This window comes from Atractosteus spatula, chromosome 15 (assembly GCF_055471065.1).
Source record: "Atractosteus spatula isolate fAtrSpa1 chromosome 15, fAtrSpa1.hap1, whole genome shotgun sequence".
Lineage (NCBI taxonomy): Eukaryota > Metazoa > Chordata > Actinopteri > Semionotiformes > Lepisosteidae > Atractosteus > Atractosteus spatula.
In genome coordinates this window covers 8,020,905-8,047,126 of record NC_142720.1, presented here as the reverse complement: position 1 = coordinate 8,047,126, position 26,222 = coordinate 8,020,905, and the positions used below count along the sequence as shown (strand labels likewise).

Here is a 26,222-nt window from a genome sequence, read left to right as displayed (position 1 = left end):
GTTTTATTTCTGCCGAAGTGGGTGTCCTTTCTCGTGATGTGTAACTATTCTGCGTCATGAGGTGCAGTCTGTTTTCTTTCCCTGCCTTGATAAACAACTCAAAGATGGCGCAGGAGAAGAAAAACACACAGAGGGAAGCTGTTGAGTAGTGACCACTTTGCTTGTTGAATAACTATCTGTGGTGGGTTAGACACATTGCCTCCCCGTCCCCATAACATTTCTGGAAAGCTTTAACATTAAGTTGCTGTAATCCGATAACCAGAAGCTGGCTGCTGACGAGGTCTAGTGGTGACCTGATGAGAGGTGAAAGGTCAGGCCTCAGATTGTTATCTATGGCTCTGGTTTCAAACTCCCTCACACTCACTGTGTGCACAGCAGCTCTGGGGTAAGAGGGAGTAGGTGCCCCTCAGTCAGGTTAGAGAACCCTTAATAAGGGCAACGCAGAGTGAATTGGACTCTGACCTCACCCTCTGCCACAGCACCTAAAAGCTTCTTTAGGGCAGCAATGCAGTTTCTATCCCTGCTCTCAGTGAGGGAAGGTTAAGTTAGAACTACATTCAGTTCTTTTGTTGACGGTCGTAGTCAGAGACTCCTTTCACTTTGAATAAATAACCTCCTGGAGAGCTTATGAGGCCTAAAGAGACCAAACATTTTTTCTAAATAAATAAGGAAAACCACCAATAGGCTTGTTTTTAATTAGAAAAAAGACAAAAATTGCCTTAACCAAAGCGGAACAATTCTTACCTGATGTCATGTGGGAGCCCAGACTGGTCCAGACTGTACTGAATAACAGCTAATTTGCATAATGTCTTCAGATTGGGGCCTAATTAATAAAAAAAAGAACAGTAAGATGTCAGGGCTATTTTTATTGCAGTCTTATGGATTACTAAGTGAAGCCAATGAACAACAAGAATTCCATTGGTATCAAAACAGCACACAGAATTACTTAAACCACTCAAAAACAAAAGCTTAGGTTATATCGTACATAATGGTGACTCCAGTTTTTCTCGTTTACGCACTGTAGCAAATTGCTGTTTATCTAGTGGTGCTGTCATTACTGACAACGCAATACCCTCCCTTGCTTACAGATAATTTACAGAGAACGGGATTCTTAAGATCTAGGAAATATCACTCACTGTCTCCATATACTCTGTTTCAAAGATTTTTTTTTTTTAATATGAGACAAACAGGTGTTTTACCAAAGATTCAAGGACAAGCTATTCTATCACCTACTCACAGACATGACATGACTCTAGATCACACCCATGTGGATACTTCCACATAATAAGACTGAAACAGAAGTCTGACATGAAGTTTAGAAGTTGGTGGTTACCAATAAGTGCAGTGAGTCGGAGGAATTCATTAATACCCTCAACTACAAACAAACACTAACCTCAACACAGATCAAAGAGATGGCTTGTCCCTTTTCCACCTCGTTGCACCTTGTGTTAGACTGTCTTTCACCCTGCGTCAAGAATTTGCTGGCTGACACATGGATTCACTGCATGGATGTTCAGACTGGCTCAGCAAATTTGATCATTCACAAATGCTTTGTGATGGAGGGGAGCTTAACATGCTGAAATATTTTAAAAGGGCCGAGGGTACAGTACTGTATGTAAATGAAGGCAGGGAAAGTTAAAAGGTATGGATCTCCTGCCATCCCTAAAATGTGAATCTAATTCCCAACTTCCGTGCTGAAAGTGTATCATGTTATTACCAGAAATCCCATCTTATTGCCGGGAAAGCAAAATTGTGAGGGCTGGGGGGCGGGTTGTTGAAGATCAAAAGATGTAAACAGGAAAAGTATGTAGAAAAAGATTAAGATCACATACTGAAGTCTAGGATGTACAAGTCAGAATGATCCATGAGGTTGAATTCATCTCCCATTCCCTGTTCTGGACACGGGCTAAAGGAAAGAAAAATCATTTTGTCAGTATGTGATTTATAGCGATTACATTTCTTTCTCAAAGTCAGAACACATTTGTAAGCTCCAAAAGCTGTTACATCAGGAACCAAGTACTCTTCTTTTCCCCATTGTTTTAACCTGGTTCAATTTCTGTCAAATATTATCAGTAAACTGGAAATACAACTTTCAGAACAAAGCTTATTACATTATTGTCTACTCCTGGCCAAAATGTTAAGTTAGCAAAAGATTTTCACTGTCTCATGTACAGTAGTTGAACAGGAGCACTCACCTGTATATGTTTAAGGGGTTATGTTTTAATGTACACAAATGTCCACAACTATATGGTTAAGTACATTCGTTGCATCTATTGTCATTGAAATTATGTTGCACAAATTGTAATTCATCATAATGATGACATTATGTTAAAGAAAAGAGAAACAAATATTTGATTTGATTTGATATACCGCTGGTATGTAGATAATAGCATTTCACTGCTATTTTAATGCATTAAAACTTTTAATGGAAAGCAGGCAAAGTTTTTAAATAGGATTTCACACTGATGTGCTTCATGAGTCTTGTCTACATCAGCAGCCCCAGGATGTGAAGCCAATCACGAAGGGAATCATGTGGAGATGCAGTGTTACTGTCCTGCTGTTAATCGCGAAGCTGCAGCCAGACCCACACTGCGCATTGCAGAGCCTCTACAGCACAGCTGGCTCTATTTAGGACAGCAGGACCTGCTGGGAATGACGGTCTTGCAGGTAAGTGGGCGACATCAAAAGCAGTGACTTCACTCGCTCACAAAGGCACTCCAAGCCGTAGGTGTGGTCTCAATGAAGCAGTCAGCATAGCAAAAATAAAACAAAATGCACATTTCTTTCTATTTTTAGTGGCATGAAGTTATCTTTAACTATTAGAAAGCCATCAAGAGCTCACATTATTTCCCACCTATATCAAGTAAAGTAACAAAAACCAGCAAGGAACACAACCAGGAGTTATCCAATGACGCAAAACAAGAGACAGCATTGCCTAAGCACGAGTTCAGTGTGTTTATGAATAGAATGTATGACGTATATATCCAAAGATATGCCATCAACCCACGTTTAGAGTCACATACTTCTTCCACTAGATTTCATTCATTTTATCCCTCACACTCATACTCAGAGACTGCAGCCAATGAAACAGAAAGTTATTCGCCAGACTGCAGGGCCTCTTCAAAGACAGTGACACCAGGAGGACTGACGCAAGGTAAGGTGCCCCACTGAGCTTCCTGATGACATTTGGCTCCCCCCTGCACCATGTCACTTCGGCCTTTATCTCCGCAGTACAAATTCAAGAACAAATGTAAAACGAGCCTTGCGAGACATGTTTAGGCTCATGGCCGACCCTCACACACAGATCAAATAGGCACTGCAGCAGCGTGATTATCAGGTGGACTGCTCATTAGGTGCTGAGGAAGCGAATGGGGAGTCTCACAGTGTAGACAGCCTGGCCATGCTGATAACACTCTCCCCAGGAGCGTGGTGCGTCTGCTCGCCACTGGGAATTAGCGTTCTGCATCTGCTTCCTGTTGAAATGCGAGGATGGTTCCCCTTCTGAACACCTGCCAAGCTCAAGGAAAGGCTTCAAAATGGTTCTTAAGCTAAGAGAAGGCACTTCCAGAGTAAAGGGGGAAAAGACAAAACGATTGCCCGCATTAAAGTTTATTTCTAGAATTCCATGTATTATCATTCTCTTACATATTTTTTGTGAAAGAAAGTGTTTGTGTAAATAAAGGGATATGTATATATAAAGTTAGTGTTTCTGTAATGTCCACCCTGAAAGCAAAGTGCCAGTGAGCAAAGATGATGTTCCAAATCTCATGAAGCTCAACTATGGATACCAAAACGCAGTCTGAAAGTCCTTCTAAAACCTCGCAACTGCCAACTTCAGACAATTAAAATAAAAAAGCTGGGAGCACTGACATCTAAAATTTTGATCCAGAAAATTATGTAATATCTTGGCGTTAAAGCTACTTCAATCTGGACGAATCTGCAATTTCCATTTATTATTGGTCACTTCATTAAACAACCAGCTATGAAAACACCATTTTGGGACAGAATAGAGTAAGAAGCTTACCTCAATATGAAGCAACATGCTTAGATTGTGTAAAGATATAACATGTTTTTTTTCCTAACTCAACATCACTTACAATTACAAAAGCTGACCATGCAGGTCGAAAGGTCCTACCATGTCCTTTAAAACCTGCTGGCTGCAGAAACCACGCGAGGACACTACAGTACATGTAAACACTAAAGGCTACTTATCCATGAAACCCATCTGGAGTGTACGAGTCTTGGACCTAAAGCTGTCCTCTGAAAATGAAAGTTTGTAAAATGAAACACTGAAACAACCTCAGCCCTTCTTTGTTCTCCTCAAAAGAACCTCCAGCACTTTTCCAGGATGTTGTAAGGATTTAATGTTACTAATCTTTCCCAAACAAACAAACGGAGAGTGAAGCACACCTCCGAGCAGGGAAACACGACTGGAGGAATCCGAGGCCTCAGCTGGGGAACTCATTACACGCCCTGGATACCCAGGGGGTCAAGCACCCTGGATTAAGATGGAACTTTTATCAGCTTTTCCCTCCTTCAGAAAAGAAACACTGTTTATAACAGAAACACAGGCCATATGATTGAAGGAAAGGAGTGGACTTTAGTTTATCTTCTGTTTGGAAGCCCATTTTAAAATGTTAATTAACAATGACCTATTTCATGAATTTAACCGTAAACCTTTTCTTCTCAACCTAAAATATATTACAGATGAACATCCCACAAGACATTATTGATTACTTTGTCTATAGACAAAATATTTTATTTGCCCGCAAGTATAAAAAGAATGTCCGTCACCCAATTAAAACTCGAACGAAAACTACCGCAAACACCACTGTGAATATAAATCAAAGATTCAATAATAACGCCTTCAAAGTCCCAAATGTAATTCATATGACATACTGTATGACTTTGAAATCAATGCCTAATAATTGCTGCTCTTTGCTAAATTCCTTCTACAAGCCTGTACTTACACATTCAAACTGAGACCACAATCTAAGATGTATCATGATGATCTGATCACGTGTCCCCAATATAAAGAAGGAAGCAGCAGTGCAAATCACGGTGTTTAAAGGCATTTCACACTGTGACACAAAATAATGGAAATAATTTGATATTTAGGGTTGTTAACCTTATAGCACCGCATCATAGAATCTGCTGTACAGAATAACTGAACTGCTCAAACCCTTGCCTGAACATACACTATTCCGGTCCTGCTTCACAGCTTTCTAAACTAGCCACCTAGTCCCGTAGTCAATCATAGCTTTGTGCTGTTTGAAAGCCCAGCATTTATTATCTGTGGTTATTTGCAGAGTCATGAACCTGACCTGTCCTCTGTAATGGGCTGACCCAAGAAAAGTGTTGTTGGAGCCTTGTTCTGTGAAGCTGTTTACTGTGTTTCCATCAGCACGGAGTGCGGTGTGTGTGACTAATGAGGGAAGACAGAGCGTGCTAAAGCCCAGCACCTGCCAGTGATAACCCCCATCTGCTCACAGTGGATCTTCAGCAGCACTGGACACACTCAGTTTCACCTGGACACTCGGGCGAACGCCTTATCGCACTGCAGCGATGTGCCACAGGGGCTACACAAAAACAAAATCAAACAAGCTCGTTACAAGTTCCAGAGGAATAACATTGCCCAATAAGAAAACGCATATGCTTTGGCTTAACCTGCATAGCTGAGGGCTGTAGGACCAGCTAGCTACAGTAGGATCCCCATGAGGGGTGAGGAGCTGCAAAGGTGGAGATGGGGTGGAGGAGAGACGCAGAAAGCAGACTGTGATTCTTCTAGTGATTTTAGTATGATGTCGTGGAGAATTAGATTAGTGGAGGTAGTTGTCATCTCTCCAAGTCTTTTGCTAAAAACACAGAAACCTGCAAAACTAATCTGTAAAGCTGATGAGACCGTGTTCCTTTTTGTTTTAGTCCTCAGCAATGATCAGTTTAATCCCTGTAACCCAGACAGTTTATATGCCCTTTGATAGAATGCTGCAGAAAACCTGATTGAAAAAGTTCTTTAATTTACATCCCATTTCACGATATTCACCGATGCACACAATTATTCATATACATTTCCCAGCTGCAGCAACAACTTACAAAAGGCTACAAATCAAAGGGGGCCATTCAGCCCATCAAGCATTCAATAACAAAGTCAATTGGAAGAAGACTACACTGAACCCGAAGCAAAGGGGAGTCTATGTATTAGCAATAGAAGAAGGCAGAAATTACAGACAGAGTGTTAGCTGAATGTTTTGCCTCAAGTCACAAAATCCTTGGGATAATCTTATTTTCGTTCCCTAGTCTCAGATGGGTCATTCCGCTACACAATCTGCTGAGTTTTATTAAGTGTGAATTTGCTTCTATTGGATCGATTAGCTACGCTGGGAATCAGTTAAAGGTTCCTTGACCCACTGGGCACCCTGAAGACGCGCCGCACAAGGTCTCGAGTCACCTTGTGTTATAAAAATAGGGATTGCTTTTTAACACAACACTCTGTGTAAGGGTGTCTAATTGGGACTTCCAATTCCTACTGAGGTCGTTTTCCTATAAAGTCAGTTTTATGTGTCTCATGGGACTCCATATTTGTAAGAGCTTTAGTAAACAGAAGGGGTATGAAGTATAACCTTGAGAAAGAACAAAATTGCCTTTATAATTTCTGTGACATATAGCACACATAGCTGCTGGGGTGTTCTGACATCCAGGTCAGATAGTTTCTCCTACAGCAAAATAGGGTTACAAAATCCTTAAAGAACACGGTTTCAGTAAGAACCTATTATTTACTGGTACAGCATAGAAATCAATATTACTGACATTGTAGTTATGATAAAATGGTAGTTATTTGTGGGATATGCTCGAGGTTAGGATACATACAGCCTGCAAGCTAGCCTATGAAAAATTAGCAAAGGAAAGTGCAATCATGTGTGGTACAGGATGGTGATTAACAATTAACAATCAACATATTAAAGATATGAGGACTGGTTTTACTGGACTTCACAATTGGCCAGACCTGTTTCCCTTCTTTCTAGAGGGGTCTTAATCAGGTCTAAAAAAAATCAGAGAGAAGTTTAGACAATTTGCTTTTGTGTAAAAATAAACATTCAAATTATCTTCCTTGGACATTTCTAACCAGCACTGACACAACCATCTGAATTGTTATTCCTTCTTGGATTCTATCTGTTCCATCTTCATCCTCTGAAAGTTATCTTCCCCCCTTCCTGTACCTACTTCCTGATGACCTATAACCCTTAGACCACTTGGGCTGTAAGGAACTCATCATGTGCAATAACTTCCTGAAGAACAACTTATCTGCTGGACCAGATGCACACCCGGCCTGATAGCCCCCACACACTCTTTTCTGCAGGCTGGCTGCCCCTGCTCTCCACTCCCACAGGACTCCCTTTTGAAATGGTTTTAAAAAATGTCACAATCTGACACAATTATTATTATTATTATTATTATTATTACTACTAATAATCCTCACTCTCATATAGCGCTTTTCCTGGACACTCCACTCAAAGCAATTTAATGGGGACTACCTTACACCACCACAGATGTGTAGCACCCACCTGGATGATGCGACGGCAGCCAAAACGCACCAGTACACTCACCACACACCAGCTATCAGTGGAAACGATGCAGCCAGTTCATAGATGAGGATCATTAGGAGGCCATGAACTGTAAAGGCCTGGGGGAAAATTGGCCAGGACACCAGGGTTAACACCCCTATTCTTTTCAAGAAAAAAAAATGGATTTTTTTTCATTCAACATTATTTACAACACCTCTTATGTATTATGTGTTTTAACCTTGTAATAAGAATAAGGGTACTACTTCAGGCCAAATGGTTACTCTATGCAGATGCAGAGGACAGGATGGAGTAGGAAAACAGCAGTATAGTATTAGTAGGAGTAGCGTGAAAAAACGATTCCTTTAAAGTTATCATTTTCATTAGCACTAGTGATTTTAAACCAGGAAGCAACAAAAGGAGATTAAATATTCTTCGAAAAAAAAATACATAAAAGTAGGAGAAGCATATCTTTGTGATTTATATAGGATATTCAGGCTGTTGTTTAAATAGTCCCCAATGGCCAGCTTCACACTCCAGGCAAACACTAAAGACAGGCAAAAGAAAAATAATGCGCTTCCTGAACAAAATACACTGTTCCAGCTCTTAACACGGTATTCAAGGTCAGCCAAAGGGAGGAAATGGAAACAAAATCTGTGATGCAAAACAGACCTGTCATTTCAAGAGCTTTGGCACCCAGTGTACTGTCCACTAGCCCATTTTCTGTCTCCCTTATTCACCATTAGGGCACTTCAGGGCTACTCCAGCTCTCCTTACTATACTGTAGGAGGCTTTCAGATCATTTACTCCTCACTGGACTGTTAGGACTGAGAACGAGCAGCAAAGAACATCTTTTCAAGAGAGTGGAACTGTCCAGCAAAGCTGTCGCCAAACCTCCTATAATACCTCAACCCCTAATCTGGTTTAAAAAAATAAAAATGGAAACATGGTTATCGCTTGGTTATTAGAATGACTGGAGACTGTGTTATTCCACAACTGGAGAAATGATCGTTTCATAGCATCAACAGTAATTATGGCACTTACAAAGATACATTTGCAAAGTCAACTTTGAACTGTAAAACCAGCATACAGAGAATCCCAAAATGTCAGGGATCTACAAAAGGACGCCTCTGATTTGTGCTTTATAGCCTGTGTTGATTTCTCCAGCAGATAATTGGCGCTTAACACAACTAAAAGGCCTAGTGAACAAACCACACACTGCTCAGGAGATACCCATTATGTGCATGTGGAGATACAGAGCACTCTAAAAGCATCTGAAGGCTTGTCAAACTTTGCTTTGAAGAATAAGGATAGCGACTCTCGCAGATAAGTTAAGGTTTGTTCTCTTGCGTGTCATGAACTCGAGTTTTTTTTTCCTTTCTCGCTTATCTCCAGCTGCCCGGGGCCCCCTTGTGCCACGTGCGAGATGCCCCACATCCTGCCAGGGTCACCTCACATGTTTGACAAGCCAAATCTGCAGCGCAGAGGGGAGGACCTACAAAAGAATGGAAACCTCTGGCATCTCCACTCTGACCTTGACAAGCGCTAAATGTGCAAATAATCCCAACCGGTGGAATCGCCTTTCAGAAGAGTGTGTCGGACCTTCGTCCTCCCAGGATACCTCATCCGAAAAACCCCATCTGTAGGATTAACAGACCGTGCCGCAGACAAACAGAGCTAACCAAGAAATAAAAATAAGAAACCTTATATTATCAGCCCTCTGCGCTCTCCTGTTCTCATTTCCCCATGATAAATAAATAGCGCAAAGGTTTTTTCGAGGCACAACTGTTTAATTTTGTTTAAGCCCTGGTTAATGTAGCATGTGTTTAGTCTACCCTCTTGTTTCAAGGTTAACCTGATGATGGCATCAAGCAAAGAGACTTGAGTGCTGACCCCTTGGGCTGGACAACTAATTGAGACCCCAGTTTTAAATGCCATTAAGACAGGGAATCACAAAGAGAGTTCTGTTTTTTCTTCTTTAGGAATGCTAATAATATCACCCACCTTGAACATCCTGGGTGCAATAGTTTTTTTAAAAAAAACAAAACAATTGTCTCATTTTATTTCCACTTACTCCTACCTGGGAAATGCTAAATGCACTGTAATGGCAGAACATCAAGGTGGTGAACAAAGCAATGGTATCAGGCTCTGTCTTACAGGTTCAACAGACCTGCTGTGTTTCTGGACTTTGCATTCTTATATTTTCATGCATGCATGCTGGATGAGTGAAAATACTGCGTAGGAGCATCTGGGCAAAGTCTTACTCTCCTCCCTACAGAGGGCAGTTATGCAGTGGTGGGGCTGTTCTGGGGCTAAGAAAAGCACAGCACTCCCTGTTCAGGGTGACCCCATGACAGACAGGGCAGGCGCAAGGCAAACAACCTGAACCTTTATTTTAAAAATAAAGCAGCAGAAAAAAAAAGTTAATTTTGTGGTTTCTGCCGAGGGTCGGCTTGTTTTGGCTAACTGAAAGATTACGTCCACCCTGGTCCTTCCGTGAACTCGCACAGCTGTGTCAAAGGACACTGCCCCACCAGAGCCACAGGCTTCCAAACACTGTGAACACAACACAGGCTGTTTGGACAGAAATTAAACCCTCTAAGCCCTTGCAAAAGAAAACTCAATCACTCATTCCAAAAGAAACAGCAAGACTGAAGTTGCCTAGACCTTTCTGTACATTTTAAAAACTATATTGCTAGAAAGGTCTGATCTCTTTGGGTAGTGTTGGCATGTGTGTGGATGTCGGTGAGCTAGCTGTTTCTTACATACTACAGAGAAACATAGTCAATTCTGCACTTTTACAAATGCCGGATACTGTAGTTCCAGACTACACTGTATACTATTGCAGAGGGAAAGAATGCAAACATAAATGAGAGCCGCCATGCCTCTCACTGTCACTTGGAAATGAAAAAAATCATCAGACTCTCAATAACTGTATTTATAGAGATATTACAGAATATTTTTTTAATTATGGTGAATTAGTTTTAAAAGGCAGCACAGAAAACTCTTGATATGCAATTCTCAAATAGGGTAGGTTGTATTTCTTTTAGATACCAATCATTCAATCTAGGCTTTTTATGTAATAACATAGGATGCAAATTAGAACTGATTGCTAGGTGATTTCGAGATGCTTATGTAGTTAGGAAATGTTATGAAAAATAAATAATACATAATAAGAATTTAGAAACAAAGCTGATGAACTTTACAGGTGATTAAGATACAGAGAATACTGTGAAATACTCAGCTTCCATCTGATAATCCCCATAAATGGCTTTTAAGGAAAGAGAAAAGCCTACACCAAGGTCAGACAGGGAGTGTTAATGTCAGAGAGGAGACACCACATGTTCTCTGTAAAGTGCCTGTCAGGACTTCTGATCGGCTGCAGAGCTCTGTATTTACAGAGGAGTCTGTCAAACACTGTTACAAACAGATTGGAAAGAAATTGACAATGGCATGTTGACAACTATTCGTCAGAGAATATTCAGAGGATATTATAAAAAGTGTAAAAATAATTTCTCAAATGGAATCGAAAAAATTTTAATAAAATACTGCAATTTTCTTTAGAGATTGATTTATCTATTAAAAAGGGAAGAACTAATTGCACTGTTCACCTTTTATAGATACATTAATGCAAATGTAAAAAGTTGTACAAAATTTATAACCTCTTCCCACACATGAAAAACACTTAGTGATGAGTAACTCCTTCCACTAATGTGATGTTCTTATTACGGCTAATCTCTCTTACACAGCATGGTCCTGATGTCCCAGTGTCTACTGAACAGTTTTATTGCTGCTTACCATACTTATATTCACAAGTGAAGGACACACCACACAAAAAGCTACATATGTCACCTTGTTCCCAGTTATCTTTAACTTGATCTTTTTCCAGTTTATAGAATTTAAATCTGTTAACTCTCCTAAACCTAAACAATAAATAAAACACTCCAAATGTTAAAGCACAGAGGCCACTCTTTTACTAGCTGTTGCTAATGTTTCTGGGATTTAGTCATTTGCAGTGGTTAAGGTGGTCAATTTGTCGACTCTTAAAAGCTTTTATCCTTTAATCCACCATTAAGCCCTGATTTCAGACTCACGAGCCACACACAGAGAAGTAGCCACTTGACTGAAACCTAATGGTTAACAGCAGAAACTACGCAGACTAGATTAATTTCAGTCCCCTGATTGTTCAGGACATTATTCCAGTTTTTCAGTGCAGACCTGACACAGGATCTGACAGATAGTTTAGAGTAGAGAAAAGAGATAAGTTAGAATTTTGTTAGATTTTTTCAGAAAATTAAAGTAATATTACTAATTATACAGTTCCCAGGTGAATCACCTCATCTCTAAAGGACCTCTTAATGAACAATGAGACCCCATCAGTGTGCTGGTGGTGTACGGTATCCTTATTTGGGTAAACGAGGAGCCCTTTGGCTAGAATCCTTGGTTAAGAAATCCTAGAGTAAAACTGAAATATGATGTGAATCTTAGAATTCTGTAAATTGAAAAAAAATCTTAATGAGATCAACACTTACTTCAAAATGACTTGGAAACCACACAAAAAAGTCACATGCTCCTTTTGTTAAGCACAACAACACTAAACTTTAAAAATAAAATGAAGAAAATATAAGTTTAACATCTAATAGTTTGCAGAAAGCCTTGAATACGGCCAAAGTGGATATTCAGGCACTTGAAAAATATTTCTACACATATTAACTACACTGCCCCCTACCAAACCTACAGCATTCCTTAACTGCACTATTTCAAGTCCTCTTACAAAAGTGTTATGTAAAATTTAGAAGTACATCATTTCTGTGTGTTTAATGTGAATTTCAATCAGGACAAGCAGGGCAGAAAGGTAATTCTGGAAAGACATAGCTGTGAAAGGTAATTCTGGAAAGACATAGCTGTGATGTTTCCCCTCCTGTGATGGCAACCACCCTATTTCATAATCTCATCTGACTGCTCATATGACAACCATTCCGACTGAACAATGCTCCCATTTTGGCATAGAAGAAAACATATTCAGCTCTGCTGCACAACATGGAAGCCCAAAAAACTAAATCCAACTTGTGGGAAATGCAAAAGCAACTTCAAATTCTTATCCAGAAATGCTGCCACACAGAAGGAGAAAGCTGGCCAAACCAGATCTCCGCTGCCGCGTTTCCCGACATTTTCAATCGAACAACAATCTGAACCGGTGTTTCTGGCTCCCAGTGCCTGGGGAAGCTCAGCCCAGGCTGGTTTCATTCAGCAAGGCTCCGGCGCCACCAACAAGCAAGATGGTCTTAGAGGCAAACCAGCACCTGGAAGGTCTGCTCAAATCCATCTAATGAGACACTGCTTCAGCTCTGCAGGAGGGGAGGCCCTGCAGGACAGCTACACCTCCTTGCACAAGAGAAAGTAAAGATCATTAGTGTCACCAATACAGACTAGCCAGCTCAGAAGATCCATAAGATGTGGGACTTACTGTAGAACTACAGGACATCGGAAAGTAGATTACAGTATTCACTACCTGACCCTTCTTGACTGCAGGCAGTGGTCACTGAATGATGGAATAAATCCAGAACTGTTGGAACAACACAAGTCAATCATACCTGTAGAGCGGTCCTACTGACAGAGCTGTGCTAGATATCACAAGACTTCTGTCCACTTGCTACGTATGTACTACAGGTGCTACATGTACAGTACCTGTTCATCGGTTGTGATTTGTGACAGTTTCATTAATGCTGTTTAAGCCTTAAAACAAAAAAAAACAAACCTGACCAGGCTCTGCTGTAGTATGCGTTTTGCCATCACTGTTACGATCGGCTTTATCTATTTTATAAAGGCCAATTTCATCATCAGTATCATACTGGTTTTGCTTTGATGATAATATTACTCATGAATAAACACAAAATTGTGTCATTGTGAACTGTCGGCAATTCAGTTACTCAAACTGCTAAACGGAGGTCCTGAGCACTTAAGTCATCAGAGTTCCCGAGGCTCCATTTGCAAGAGCAGAAGGTGTTAAAACCCGGGTGTCCAGCCTAAATTCCACTCTGCACTTGTATGAACTGATTTAGCTGAAGTTTCCCCATAATTCAACCGGGGAAGCAATTTCTCGCTCATTCACCTGACCTACTGTGCAGTGCAGCTGCTAGTGAAGAGGGGTGCTGTGTGTCACCCAGGTCTGGTGCCTCACTTCTGTGGTGGGTGAAGTGAGTTCTCTCCCCTTTGAGATCCTTCAGGATGAAGGCTGCTACATAAATGCAAGGTACTCTAATTATTATTATTAGGATTCTAACACAGTCAAGAATTTTAATATTATCTGAGGCTCTTTGCTGGCTTTATCTCGCTTGGGAGTTTCATTACTAAAGGCATAAGGAGTATAAAATCTTCCAAACCTGCTGAAGGCTCAGTCAACTTGCTGACAACAGTGTCCCCTGTACTGATAAGTGACCTCAATGTCAGGACACTTAGCAGAGCATTCCTAAACACAACCCTCTTTCCGGCTTGGGATACTCTCTGCACAAGGACTGCGCGGTCTCCATTCCCAAGCCAACAAAGTGCAATCCTACCAGTCCAATTCATTACAAATCAGATGTAATGTTAATGACAGCACTGATGACTACCATTATGGTTTTTGCGATAAAAACAAAACTTTAACAGCGCGTGATAATAATTCTGACAAGGAAATGGAGGGATGAGTGGTAAATATTTAAAACCTTGTGATACGGCGCGTGGCAAACGCTGAAAGATTGTGAGCAGCTAGCTGCCCTAAACAGAGTACAAGCCCCGCCACGTGGATATTTCTATATGATGCATATGGACAGTCTTGTGGTTAATCAGACCCCTCCTGCTGTGCACAAACCCATCTTGTAAATGAGATAAGCAGAGCTGCAACAGCCGGGTAAAGTTACAGATCCTGTGATTCTAGGCTCCCCAAGGTAATAAATCAGAGGTCCCGGAGAATTTCACGCCCCTCTGCAACCCAGCAGGGCTGTTTACACTAGTGTAAGTGGCGATGAATGGCCAGGACCCCGGCACGGAGCTGCCATTAACACAGGGCCCGGCGCTGCCGGCGCACAGCCACTTCTGGAATGCGAAATAACTCGCCGCTCGTGCCGTGCCTGAGAAAAATACCGTTCGGCACCCAGAAAGCAAATGATCCAGATGGGAGAAACCCCCCCCCCCCCCCCCGAACAATTCCAAAACTGAGGGAACTGTAAAGTCTGGCCTTCCTCTGAATTCGAAGAAGGAGATCAGAGAAAAAGAACATTGCCATTTTTAGATCAACACTTGTGATCAATATACTGTACTAGCTATATTAACTTATTAACTCAAAATCTATACATCTGAAGTTGGGAAATTGTCTGCCAGCTGGCACAGTAAGACCACCATAATTCAAGTACAGACTTTATGTTATATTTAACACAGTACAGAAAACATCTACAGCATTCCCATTGATACAGGAACACATGAAGAACCAGCCTAGAGTAGCGCTGCCTTTTACCTAAATCTGACCCCTTTGAACACAGTATGCTTTAAACTAAAACTGTTTTATTGTGCTTCACTAAAACAATAAATTACATTTAACAAATTCCTCCACTAAAGTAAATATCATAAATGGTAAGAAAATATAAATGAAGATGCCTATTTGAGAAAGAATAATAGCAACACTTTCTCAGGGTACAAAAGAAAGAGTATATACAGTACATGCACAAAATATTTTTTAAGCATCTGTTCTTGTATGTTAGAACTTTGGAGAAGTGTTAAGTACTGTTAGAAAAAATAAAACTGCAACAATTTCTTGTCTTGAAGGACCAGAATACTACTAGAAGCTCAGCATTAAAAAAGTAAACTCAATTCAAATTCTGGCCAATAACAGAGGAGTACTATAGAAAAGACTTGACACAGAACAAGGAATGAACTGTGTTTCTTTTCTGAATAAAAAAATGCAACATGTAGTAACTGTAATATATAATATGTATCAAAAATGTAACGGTAATATCCCTTTAAATATAGACTTCAAATTATGTGCTATTGCCTTTCAGTACCTCTCTGTGAATTATTAAATACAGCTGAATGGTCCTTCTTAAAGCAAGGCAGCTACAATCATATCCCAGTGGTGTACTAACACTTAGGAAAAGTGCACCTTGTATTCGGAAATAAAAATTTAATTATTTATTATTTACTAACACGGCAAACTTGGAATGAATTCATATCAAAGCCCAACTGTATTACTGTATATGGTAATGTAATAATGATCAATGTAATTTTACTATTGCAGTTAAATATTTATTAGCAATGGATAAGAGAATTTTGCTTCTAAAACTAGAGAAAGGGATACTGCCGTGTTTCCATAAAAAACACACAAAACAATCTGTATTCATTTGGTTCCACCCTAGAAAAGAAAACACTGATCTTTCACCGAAGCAAGAAAGACACCTACTGTATCCCTCTCTGAGTGTTATAAACTAAACACAAACAAACAAGACAGGACAGCAGTCCGCTCTGCCTCTGTGTGGTCCTGCTGCCCAGTGCTTGTAGGAATCATGTTCTCATTTGTACAGTAACTGGAAACACACCTAGAGCAAGCTTTGCACAAGCGTATGAAGGACCACACATCCGCCCAATACATTCTGAATCTTAACAGTGATGCTCTATTGAACCTCAACTTAGAATCAACAACAAAAAAATGCATGTGACAAAGTTGTATCAGGACCAATGACCGATCATCCACACTAAGCCTTCAATGGTATGTACTTCCCAATTCTGTCTATCCTCCTTTGAAAAACGATGTCGCTGTGTTTCTTGATCTGATCCTGAAGATGATAATTTGTTTAATGTCAGCAGGGAGAGTATTTCATTTCTCTTTGTGACACTGGCTATAATTTATCAACACAACGAAAGCCTCTTCTTTCGAAAAGCCAAGGGCTTCTGCTATCTCTTGTGGACAGGAAATCATGATTCCTGAAAGCAAACACTAGTCAAATCCTCAGAGGAATGACATCTAGGCACGTCTGTGCCAGTTAATAATAACAGTCTTTTGTACTCACATTGTCTTCCGCAAATAACTCTGAACGATATTCAATAATCCTTCTAGAAAAGTTTTTTTCAGCAGAAATTAAAAAACTCTGATTAGCTTTTCTGTTTTTTTTGTTTTTAGGCTGTGCATCTAAAAATCTGTTTTTAAAAGTATCAGATTAAGGAAATTGATAAATCCATATAAATACACGTCACACATATTTCCCCTCATCTCTTAATTTAAAAATGGTCTGGTCATGGCTCTGTTCCCATCACTGCTGCATGGCATGAAAAAGGCCCATTGTTCATCTCAAAAATACTCCAATCCCCAAGTGCATCTTAACATCACTACTATAAATGTAATAATCTGCTTCAACACTTTGTACACGTGAAATAAACACAGAAAGGCGGGGGGGAGGGGGGGGGGCAGTGTGCAAAAACAACACAATCCTGCCTTTTCACAATAAAAACATCTTTTTCGGTCAGCAGACTGTCATCTAGGTTAATAAGCTAGGTCATACTGGGCTAGGCAGTTAAGGTAGAACACATAGGTGCCAAGACTGTGCAGTTAAAGATGTGGCAGTACATTTCTTTATACAGCCGCTTCATTCAGGCTATCAGAGCAATGCCCAGTGGGGTTTGCGTGATAAGAGACTAGCTGGTCCTCAGACAGTTGATAAGTGTCCCTTGATGGGGCCTGATTCAGAGGGACAGGTCTGGTCCCTGCTGTTAACTACCTTGTTACGCAGCTACTGTACTATCAGAGGGACTCCGAGATGAGCACAAGTCCACTCTCCCAGACCTTGTCAGCTGCCTATCACAGGCTGGTATCTTCAGGGCCTGCAGATCCAGGAAGCACTACAAGCCTGAAAAGACTTCAAGTCTCCGTTCTGATGAAAGGAATCTCTTTCCTTCCTTTGCAATAAACGGCACAAATCAAACCCTGCAGGGTGTGCTGTGTCACTGCCTGTTCTGCTCCCCCAATATTTTCCATTTAGTGGAAGGTAGGATGTAGGGATTCAGTTGGGCTGTAATGCAGGAACATAGAGTACCTCCTCCTGCAAATGTATTTGTTCCTAAAAATAAACACATTCCCATTCCTGACACACTCAATTGAAATGTGTCTTTACATAAAGATACTAATTATTCAATCACGTTAAATGTTCTTTTGTATGCAGTGAGGCTGAAGTGAAATTTAATTCATGATGCAAAGATTTATTCTGGGTTGTAGTAAGTGCTGTTTTCAAGTTGCGTATCTGTGTTATTAATACCAGAAGAATTACAATTAAACACTACCCTGCAAGTTAAAAATTGAGTGAGCTATGGTCTACAGACCATACACTTTATGAAAGGTACATAACACTAGCAAAAAAAATACATTCATTTTTGATTCTATATGCCATGTATACATGACAAGGCTTTATGGAAAAAGTATTTCTTCATAATAGACCTTTTCTCTTTAAAACTAATTTATGCATTCACTGTGGTTACATTAAAAGACTGGATTGCCTACCAACTAAATTGCCTTAAGTTTATTTCTTCTTTTATGTATTTCAGAATACAAAACAAAAATTCTCCTAACCACACAGGTGTTGACTTAGTAACTATAAAGTGAAGTCTAAAGTATCTTACTTGAAAAAAAAATTGACTAATATCTATATACAGTACTAGATGTAGCATAAACAGCATAGCACTGCCAATAGACTATCATATGTCAGACAGATTAAGCGTAAAGTTCGGGAGCTTATTGGTAGGAGTGAACCTTTAGATGAATGATTTATGCTTTTATAAGCCTCGTTCTGTCAAAGCAATATCATAAGGTCATGAATCAGAATACAAGATCTAGGCTTTCGGAGAATATAAAGACTTGCTTACTCAGAACATGCTTTTATCCTGAAATGTTAAACATCTGGAATGAAATGCAGATTTTGCAGTAACTCTCTATGAAAAATTACCTCTGGAGGGGTAGCAGGCAGATGGGTGGTTCAAGCTTAGATTTTCACTATTTTTTACTACACTTATGGCAAATGTTTCTCATTTAAATACATATTTTTGTAAACTAAATTACCTCGATAGAACAAATTACAGAAATGGCCATTTAAGAGGTCAGACATTTTTAAAAGCAAATCAGTCATACAAAGTATACTCATTTTTTCACACTTCTTTGTTTTCTAAATTTTTACTAAGGTAGAGGTAAAAAATCCCATATAAGTAAAAAAGATCTGTTCTCACAAAGTAAAATAGTCTATACAAGTAGCAACACCAGACTGTGCAGACGTTTAACATAATTTTGTTCTCAAAAACAAATTTTTACACGGGTACTATACTATTCAGAATTACATTTCACAAAAATCAGATGCAAGTGTGCATCATACCTAAGCATGAACCTAATACTTTCAATATTTCTCCACAGTAACCACAGGCAAACAAATTGGCAGCAGAAATAATTATTTATCTGAATTCTGTGTTTAATTAGGAATTGCTGTATCTGTGCTGCAGAACTGTGGCTTATTTTGTATGAGTTCCACAGCAGATGCGTTTAAAGCCACTTTAAAAAACATCCGCAGTCCTTTCACTTGCTGAAAATTAGTTTTTAATGCAGGAGTATCCACATCTAGTTTTATATGAGGTAAGTGACCCGGATTAAATTGTTGCAGGCCTTTAGAAATCTATTAAAAGGTGCCCCGTAAAGCCTGCAGGACGGGGTATGTTCAGTGCTCTCTTGGCTTAAGGCTATGCTTCACTGAAAGTGAGAGTGATCAGGATAGCAGCAGTACTGAAAGATGGTTTACTCAATGTTGCTCTTGACTGCATTGTTAAGATGAATACCTCTTCCCACAACCGCATAGCTCAGTATGATCAAACTAAACGACACTGATGACAACGTCTCATTTTAGTATGATCATTGTGATGCATATGTAATGCTAATACCAGGCTGCAATACAAGTGTACTTGGTTCAGTAACAAAATGACTTTCCCAGACTTGATTAGGATTACCTGGTGCCTCCAAAGAGGATAATCTTGTCTCCCACCATGCAGCAGCACTGTCTTCTTCGGGGACACGGAGCTTTTCCTTTGGGATCTATCTTCTTCCAGGAGGAGCTCTCTGTAATGTACATATACCTCCTTCTTATTATTTTACTAATAAACACCGTGACAACGTTCATCTCCGTGTCCTAACGGACTATACAATATACACATTATAAAGAGCTGTACTCTACATATTTCAATCCCATAACAGAGATTCATGTTTATTTTCATCTAAATATAGTTATAAAAATGACCTTTTAAACCAAACATGTTTTTACATACACAATCATAAAAACAATAAGGCATTCTAGTCTTATAAGGTTATGTTAGACTCATTCTGATCTAATATAATCTTTGATATCTCTCTCTATTCCAATTTCATCCTCAAATACTATTTTAAGAAAGAAGACAAAAGCAAAGAAAAAAAGGGTCTAATTGTTACATAAAAGCAATTGCCCATGAAATTACACACGATAAATGAAAATGAGGCTTTTCTGATGCATTTCTGAATGGTACGACTGGTGCTCATTCATACATTCCATATATAGAAGAGACCACTGTTACTTATTACACTGATCAATGTGAGCAACTGCATCACAGGACTTCTATGGCAACAAGCACTGCATCCTTTGTCAAGCTACTTTACAGTATGTCACAGACTCTGTGTAGGATGTTAACACTGCCATCTTTTGGCTAAATTAATACATGAAAAGGTTCTTTGCATTCAAGTAATTCACCACGACTGATTTTCTCTAACCACTTAGTTATTCTTAAAAATGTCTAAAGCTGTACTGGACTTTTATAAAAGGAAAGCTATTATCATGCGTTCTGTATAGACTACATTTTTAGATGTGCTAGTACTTAACTGGTTTTACTTAAGACCCATATATAGTAACAGTTAATGAAGGAACACAGCATCAGAAAGAGGAAAATATTCAACAGAAGAAAAAAACAAAACTGACAAAGAATAAAACATTAATGTATTAATGTTTCCCATCAGAACTAGGATTTAATCAACAATCATACAACAAGCAGTATCATTTCAGCACTTAAAAGTAGCTTTCAACAGAAACTGGTGAAACAACACACTGAGATCAAATGACTTACCTGGATTAAACTTCCAGAGATCACTGAAGTGTCTATCCAGCCGTGCGTTATAGCCACCAAATATGTACAATTCACCATTGTAGGCAACTGAAAAAAAACATTCATTTTAAAGAAAAAAGACATTATTAGCAAACATTCATTTCAGCAAACTGTCTAATGTTCTGTATGTATCAGGAGAAATAAAAGTAGCCATAAGAAGTGAAAAAAACAACAATCGATAATTTAAACATTCTTAATACCATTAATGAACTGATTTATGTTTATTGAACACCAAATGCTGAATGCGTGTTTAACACGCACCTCTGAAAACCCCATTTAAAAGCATGGGAATTATTGCCTTTTAATTCAGATTTCTTGAAATTCTACAGACCAATATTTTACCCCTCAGTATTTTTCACATTAAGTAAGTTCACATTATTTTAGACACTCGCCAATAATGAATGAAATATTTCCAAACAGCTCCCTGATATAAATGGGAATTATTTACCGATTTACTGAAAACACATATTTTCTTAATCAATAATTAAGTCTTTTCTGCACCACAAATCACTTCCCTTGCTGTAATATTACACAGGCAGTAACAAAATGGCATTTATGCTTAAAACTCTGTTTTCCAACAGGCTCAGATTTGTCCTTGCTAACATCCTGCTTAAGTCTAGTTTCTAGTGAGTTTCATCTGAGGAGGGTTTATCGAAGAGGGAACTACAAACATACTGTAATACCAAGCGCATGCAGAACCTTTTGATTTTGGGACCAAAGATTTGGGCCAAGAATGACGTCAGTCAAACAAGATTTATGGTCACAGAGCCTTCAATCACTACGATTAAGGAAAGTGGTCTCCATTGGTTCCTGTACTGAGAGGAGCAGAATGCAGGGCTGAATGAACAGATCTGTGTTCTGCTCTGGCATTCTCTCAAAATCTCCTTTTCGTGAACGAAATGATGCCCTAAGTATGTTCTCTTCATACCTCAGATGTTAGCAAGGTCACTTATTGGTGCAGTCTACTCAAATAAGCGTTAATGCTGTGTCGTATGTATATACGCACATAACACAGCATGCAAAACTGGAATTCAAAGGTCACAATGGAAATCACAGCATGCTAGACTGCATACATTATGAAAGAAAGACAGCTGGAAAATTAGACTTCAATCTCTTGCCTGTTTACAAAAAATTCTAAGACCTGTTGACAGCAGTTTACAACAACTTTTGCAGAGGCCGTCCAAAAAGCACTTCACAACAAATAAAAAGAAATACTCCTTACATTGCAGGACCTTGCTACAACATAAAAGCAAAAAGGTTTTGGATTTAAAACCTGTGAGAAGTTTGAGACTCCTAATATAATGGTATAATGGAGCTCCACAGGAAAAGCAATCGAGCACAGAAAATGTACTCTTCAGTCAAAAGCTACTTTTATAACAACAAGTTGGAGGAAAATAATTTTAACAAAAGTGGTCTATTAAGTACATGCAGTTATTGTGGAAAGCAATGCATTTCATTATAAAAACACTTTCTCCACTTGAGATCTCACGTAAAACACTAATTCAAAAGCCTGCTGTGTGATTCCTCTGAGAGTCTGGCAGCCATTGCACCACAATCACACAACAGTACACTGCGTATCGCAAACCGAGATGCAAACTTCAAGCACAAACCTGTATGCTAGGACAGATCGACACAGTCTAAATTGGTAGATTCCCATCACAAAAGGCAACACACTATGCATTACATTAGGATTGTAAGTGTTTAAGTTTTAGTTGCTAGAAGCCAGGAGCTCATTGCCACCGAACCTTTGTTTCATGTGCCTCTGACCACAGCAGTCTGTGTGTGCACAATGGGTCCAGTACTCACAGGCTGAATGGCTTCTCCTGCCCTCTGGAAGGAGCTGGGTGTTTGGGGAGTCCAGCCAGCAGTTGGTTTCTGTGTCAAACACTTTAATCTTATTGCAGTATATTTCGTTGTTCGAGTGGAACGGTCCGAACCGATCCGCCCGGCCACCGAACACGTACATTTTCGTGCCGATGACGGTGGCGGAGTGGAAGTCCCTCCAGCGAGCTGGGGTGCCCTGTGGAAAAGCAACGGCATGAAGGAACGTTCAGGAGGGCAGAGCGTGTCTGGATCTGAGCATGGCCAGCCACCATACTGCGGCTCTTCACAGCAACCATGATCAAAAACAAAGCCACCTGTTCTTGGTAAGGGTCATGGCTACCCAGCAGCTACCCTGGAAGCACAGGGCACAAAGCAGGACTGGTGGGACCACAGTCCTTCACAGGGCACCCAGGGGCAACTTTACAGACACCAGTTAACCCAGCCAGCATGTCTGTGAGGGCCACCTGGTGTTAACAAACACCTAACCAGGGAGAACACAAAAGCGTCGCTCTGAAGGTGCCCCAGGTCACAAACGAACCCTACAACCAGGTTAGTGGGGGAGCCCCGCTCACCACTCACCCTCCCTCCTCCCTCTGATTCTGGAACGTGCGTTAAACCACATTCAGCTTAACATGGGACGTGCTCCAAACCAGGCTCTTCAGACTCGGGAGATTAAAGATGTGATTCTGGGCAGTCTGTTTCTGAAGATGCGAGACATATTTGATATGAGCAAAAGCACTGAAAATAAAACCCAAAAATGTGACAAAGTTCCCTTTAAGCCTAAGAATGTTATGGAAAATAACATAGAAGAGCTGGTTTAAGACAGCAGGTCAGTAAAAAAAAAACTCTTGTACTTTGTCCAGTATTTAATCCATTCGTTTGCCTTTAACACTGGTTCTGTGAGGACACCTGGTGGTAGTTTTAACTCCCGTGGGCTTGATATAGTAAGCTCCCGATGAAAAACACTAATTCACAAGCCCAGTAGCAAGCCTGCATCTTGGCTAATAATGGCTGACACCCAATATCCTAATCTCAAAACCAGCACATTTGTTTATTTGACCTTTTATGGCCTGAGAGTGCTGCCAAGAGAAAAAGGCCATGAAAACTGAATCTGGGCTTCAGGTCTGGCTAGACTGCAAATTCATGTCGTAAGACATGAGAATGCAGAATGGAGGCGGGTGCTGATCAAAGCTTGTCTCCCAGATGGGAATTGTGAGCTGCCAGAAAAAATGAGTATCGGTCAAGGTGCACACTTTGCAAAGCTTTCCTCTGAATTCAAATCTGAATTTGTAGCAGAATCATTATTATTATAAATGTACCTCACTCATCATCCTGAAAAAAAAGTATGAAACCGATTATTTTTATACAGTTATTATATATCCACATCTTGTATAAACAATAATTTGACATTCAACATGGATTGTCCACTGCCTATAAATATTATAGAGCAACAACAAAAATTAGTTATTTTTTATCAAAAGAATTATTCCAATAATATATGAGCTCCTCTGTTTTTACGCAAAAACAACAAATCAGGGCAAAGGTTAAACTACCACATTTCTCCTTTGACTTTCCATAAAACTGAACAGTCCTTTCCGTTATACTCTCTGACAACCACTAAGGTTAAAAATAGAGCATAACACCTCATCAGATTCCCTCAAGAGGAACTGTAAGACAATAATAAAATGGCAAGGATCACCCTGTTTATTTTAATGAGCTGTACAAACCAAAGGAACTACATTAGCATTAAAACCTGGCCACTATTAAGTAAATGCTAACTTAATATTGACTTATTAATTATGGCTCAGAACTACTTCTTGGGCTGAAGAGCTATGTTCTTTTTAGATCAGTCTTGACTGTCTTTGTATGTTTAAAGTTATGTCTAATCATGATGGAATACTTCACGCTAATATGGGATACCATAACATTTTTTGGATGGCTGAAACCACTCATCTAGTAATAGTTATTCATTCCAAAAAAAATAATTTCCACAAATAGCAAGGTCAAAATATATTTCATGAAAGGTGCTACGTTTATACTGGTAGCCTTACAAAGTAAGCAATGAGCTTTTATTTCCAACCAAACATTTGAGGGATTTTTCTTTGCCAAAGTGCTTTATTTTTTTAACTAAGCCTTTATTGTAATTCCATGGAAATTTAAACAGATGATGCAAATGGAAAAAGAAAAAAAAAATTAACAGTGACACCTAATGGGCTAAATAAATACTGCTTGTAATACTGTAGTTATAGTGTCCAATTCATTTAAGAAAAGACAGAGATCTACTAGCATTCTAACTGCAGCTACATGTTTGTCAACAGGTGAATAACTACAGTCTGATAAAAAGCAGTATTTTTATACATGTACACTGGGCTCAAGAAGGATTTATCCTTTATATGAAAACTGTACAGTTTGACACTTTTTTAAACAGGCTCAACACAGGGAAAGGAAGGGTTTACTACAAGACAATGAAGAGAGAACATTATGCATCAGTGACTATTTGAATTATTACAAGGAATGCAATATATGATTCTGTGAAGTAAGCACAGGAAAAAATGATCCTTTTTATATTGGATTCAAACCAACATAGAGGCATTTCTTTACACACATGCGTTAGGGGGATATGGGACAAGCTATTCAGCCATGCTGCTGAAACATACCCTGCATTCCTTCAAGAAATGGCTGGATTAGATCCTGGATTTAATGACCTACTACCTATCAAATGGGCCAGAATGGCTGAAAAGTCTCCTCTTGTGTGTAACCATTCTTATATCACTGTTCCTTAGTAGTTTAAATAGCTGTCAATTTAATACAGGCTTCTGTAATTGAATTCCCTTATGGTGCAACACCAGACACAACATGTCTTTATCAAGCTTCGTTTCTGTTCTGCACAAGTCAAGGAAAGGGAAAGGAACAGATTTTAAAAGACAGAACATGATCATTCCAAAAGAGACAATCCTGGAAAGTCTTTATTTGTGGGTTTTGGGACTACACTATTTTCAACTGAAAACACAGAGCAAACAGCATTCCCCTCTGACAGCTATTAATCAGACTTGTTATCGCCTCAGCACATACAGCCAACAGGATAATACAGCCAACAGAAATAGAAGTGAAGCTTACCCTTGTATTGACTAAAGACCAGCACATTGTCGTCGTGTCCAGTTTATGGATATCATTCGAAAAACAGTCAGCCTAAAAAAAAAAGAGATTCATCATACCACTGAGTCAAAATTAATGAACTGCTTGTTATTTCGAAGACATCAATGTGAGACTTCACAGGAAACAAACTAAGTAACTAAATGAAGTGAGCAATAATATATCTTTACTATAATAACCTTTTTTCATCCAATGATACTTTATGAAATGTTATTGGATGGATAATTATGAAAGTAACTACACTTCAATTGACACATAACTGTCTGGCACCAGCAGGAAAGGTGCCTGCTGTGGAAGTTATAAGCCCTCCATTTCAAAAATGAAAGATCATCTGAAAAATAAATTGGAGAAACCTGAAACCTAAGGAATAGTGCAGAGCAGGATTCTTTAGTACCAACGTAACTTTGTTAATGGTTTTCAAGGAACATTTTGTTTACAAATGACAACAAAATGTTTGTGGGTTTTTATGCAACCTGTGGTATATAACATTTCATGGATAACATT

The 26,222-nt window shown here is 39.4% G+C and overlaps 1 protein-coding gene across 4 annotated transcripts in view; it reads right to left on the bottom strand.

Moving 5' to 3' along the window:
- The window catches only part of klhdc3 (kelch domain containing 3), a 38,321-nt gene that overhangs the window by 4,024 nt on the left and 8,075 nt on the right, over positions 1 to 26,222 (bottom strand). For all 4 annotated transcript variants that reach the window (XM_088933631.1, XM_088933633.1, XM_088933632.1 and 1 more), the window contains 6 exons: positions 25,683 to 25,754; positions 22,548 to 22,761; positions 20,703 to 20,789; positions 19,563 to 19,671; positions 1,833 to 1,906; positions 745 to 823 (listed from right to left, as the gene is read on the bottom strand). In XM_088933631.1, coding sequence (XP_088789757.1) covers positions 745 to 823; positions 1,833 to 1,906; positions 19,563 to 19,671; positions 20,703 to 20,789; positions 22,548 to 22,761; positions 25,683 to 25,754 — 635 coding nt within the window. The remainder of the gene's footprint in view (positions 1 to 744; positions 824 to 1,832; positions 1,907 to 19,562; positions 19,672 to 20,702; positions 20,790 to 22,547; positions 22,762 to 25,682; positions 25,755 to 26,222) is intronic.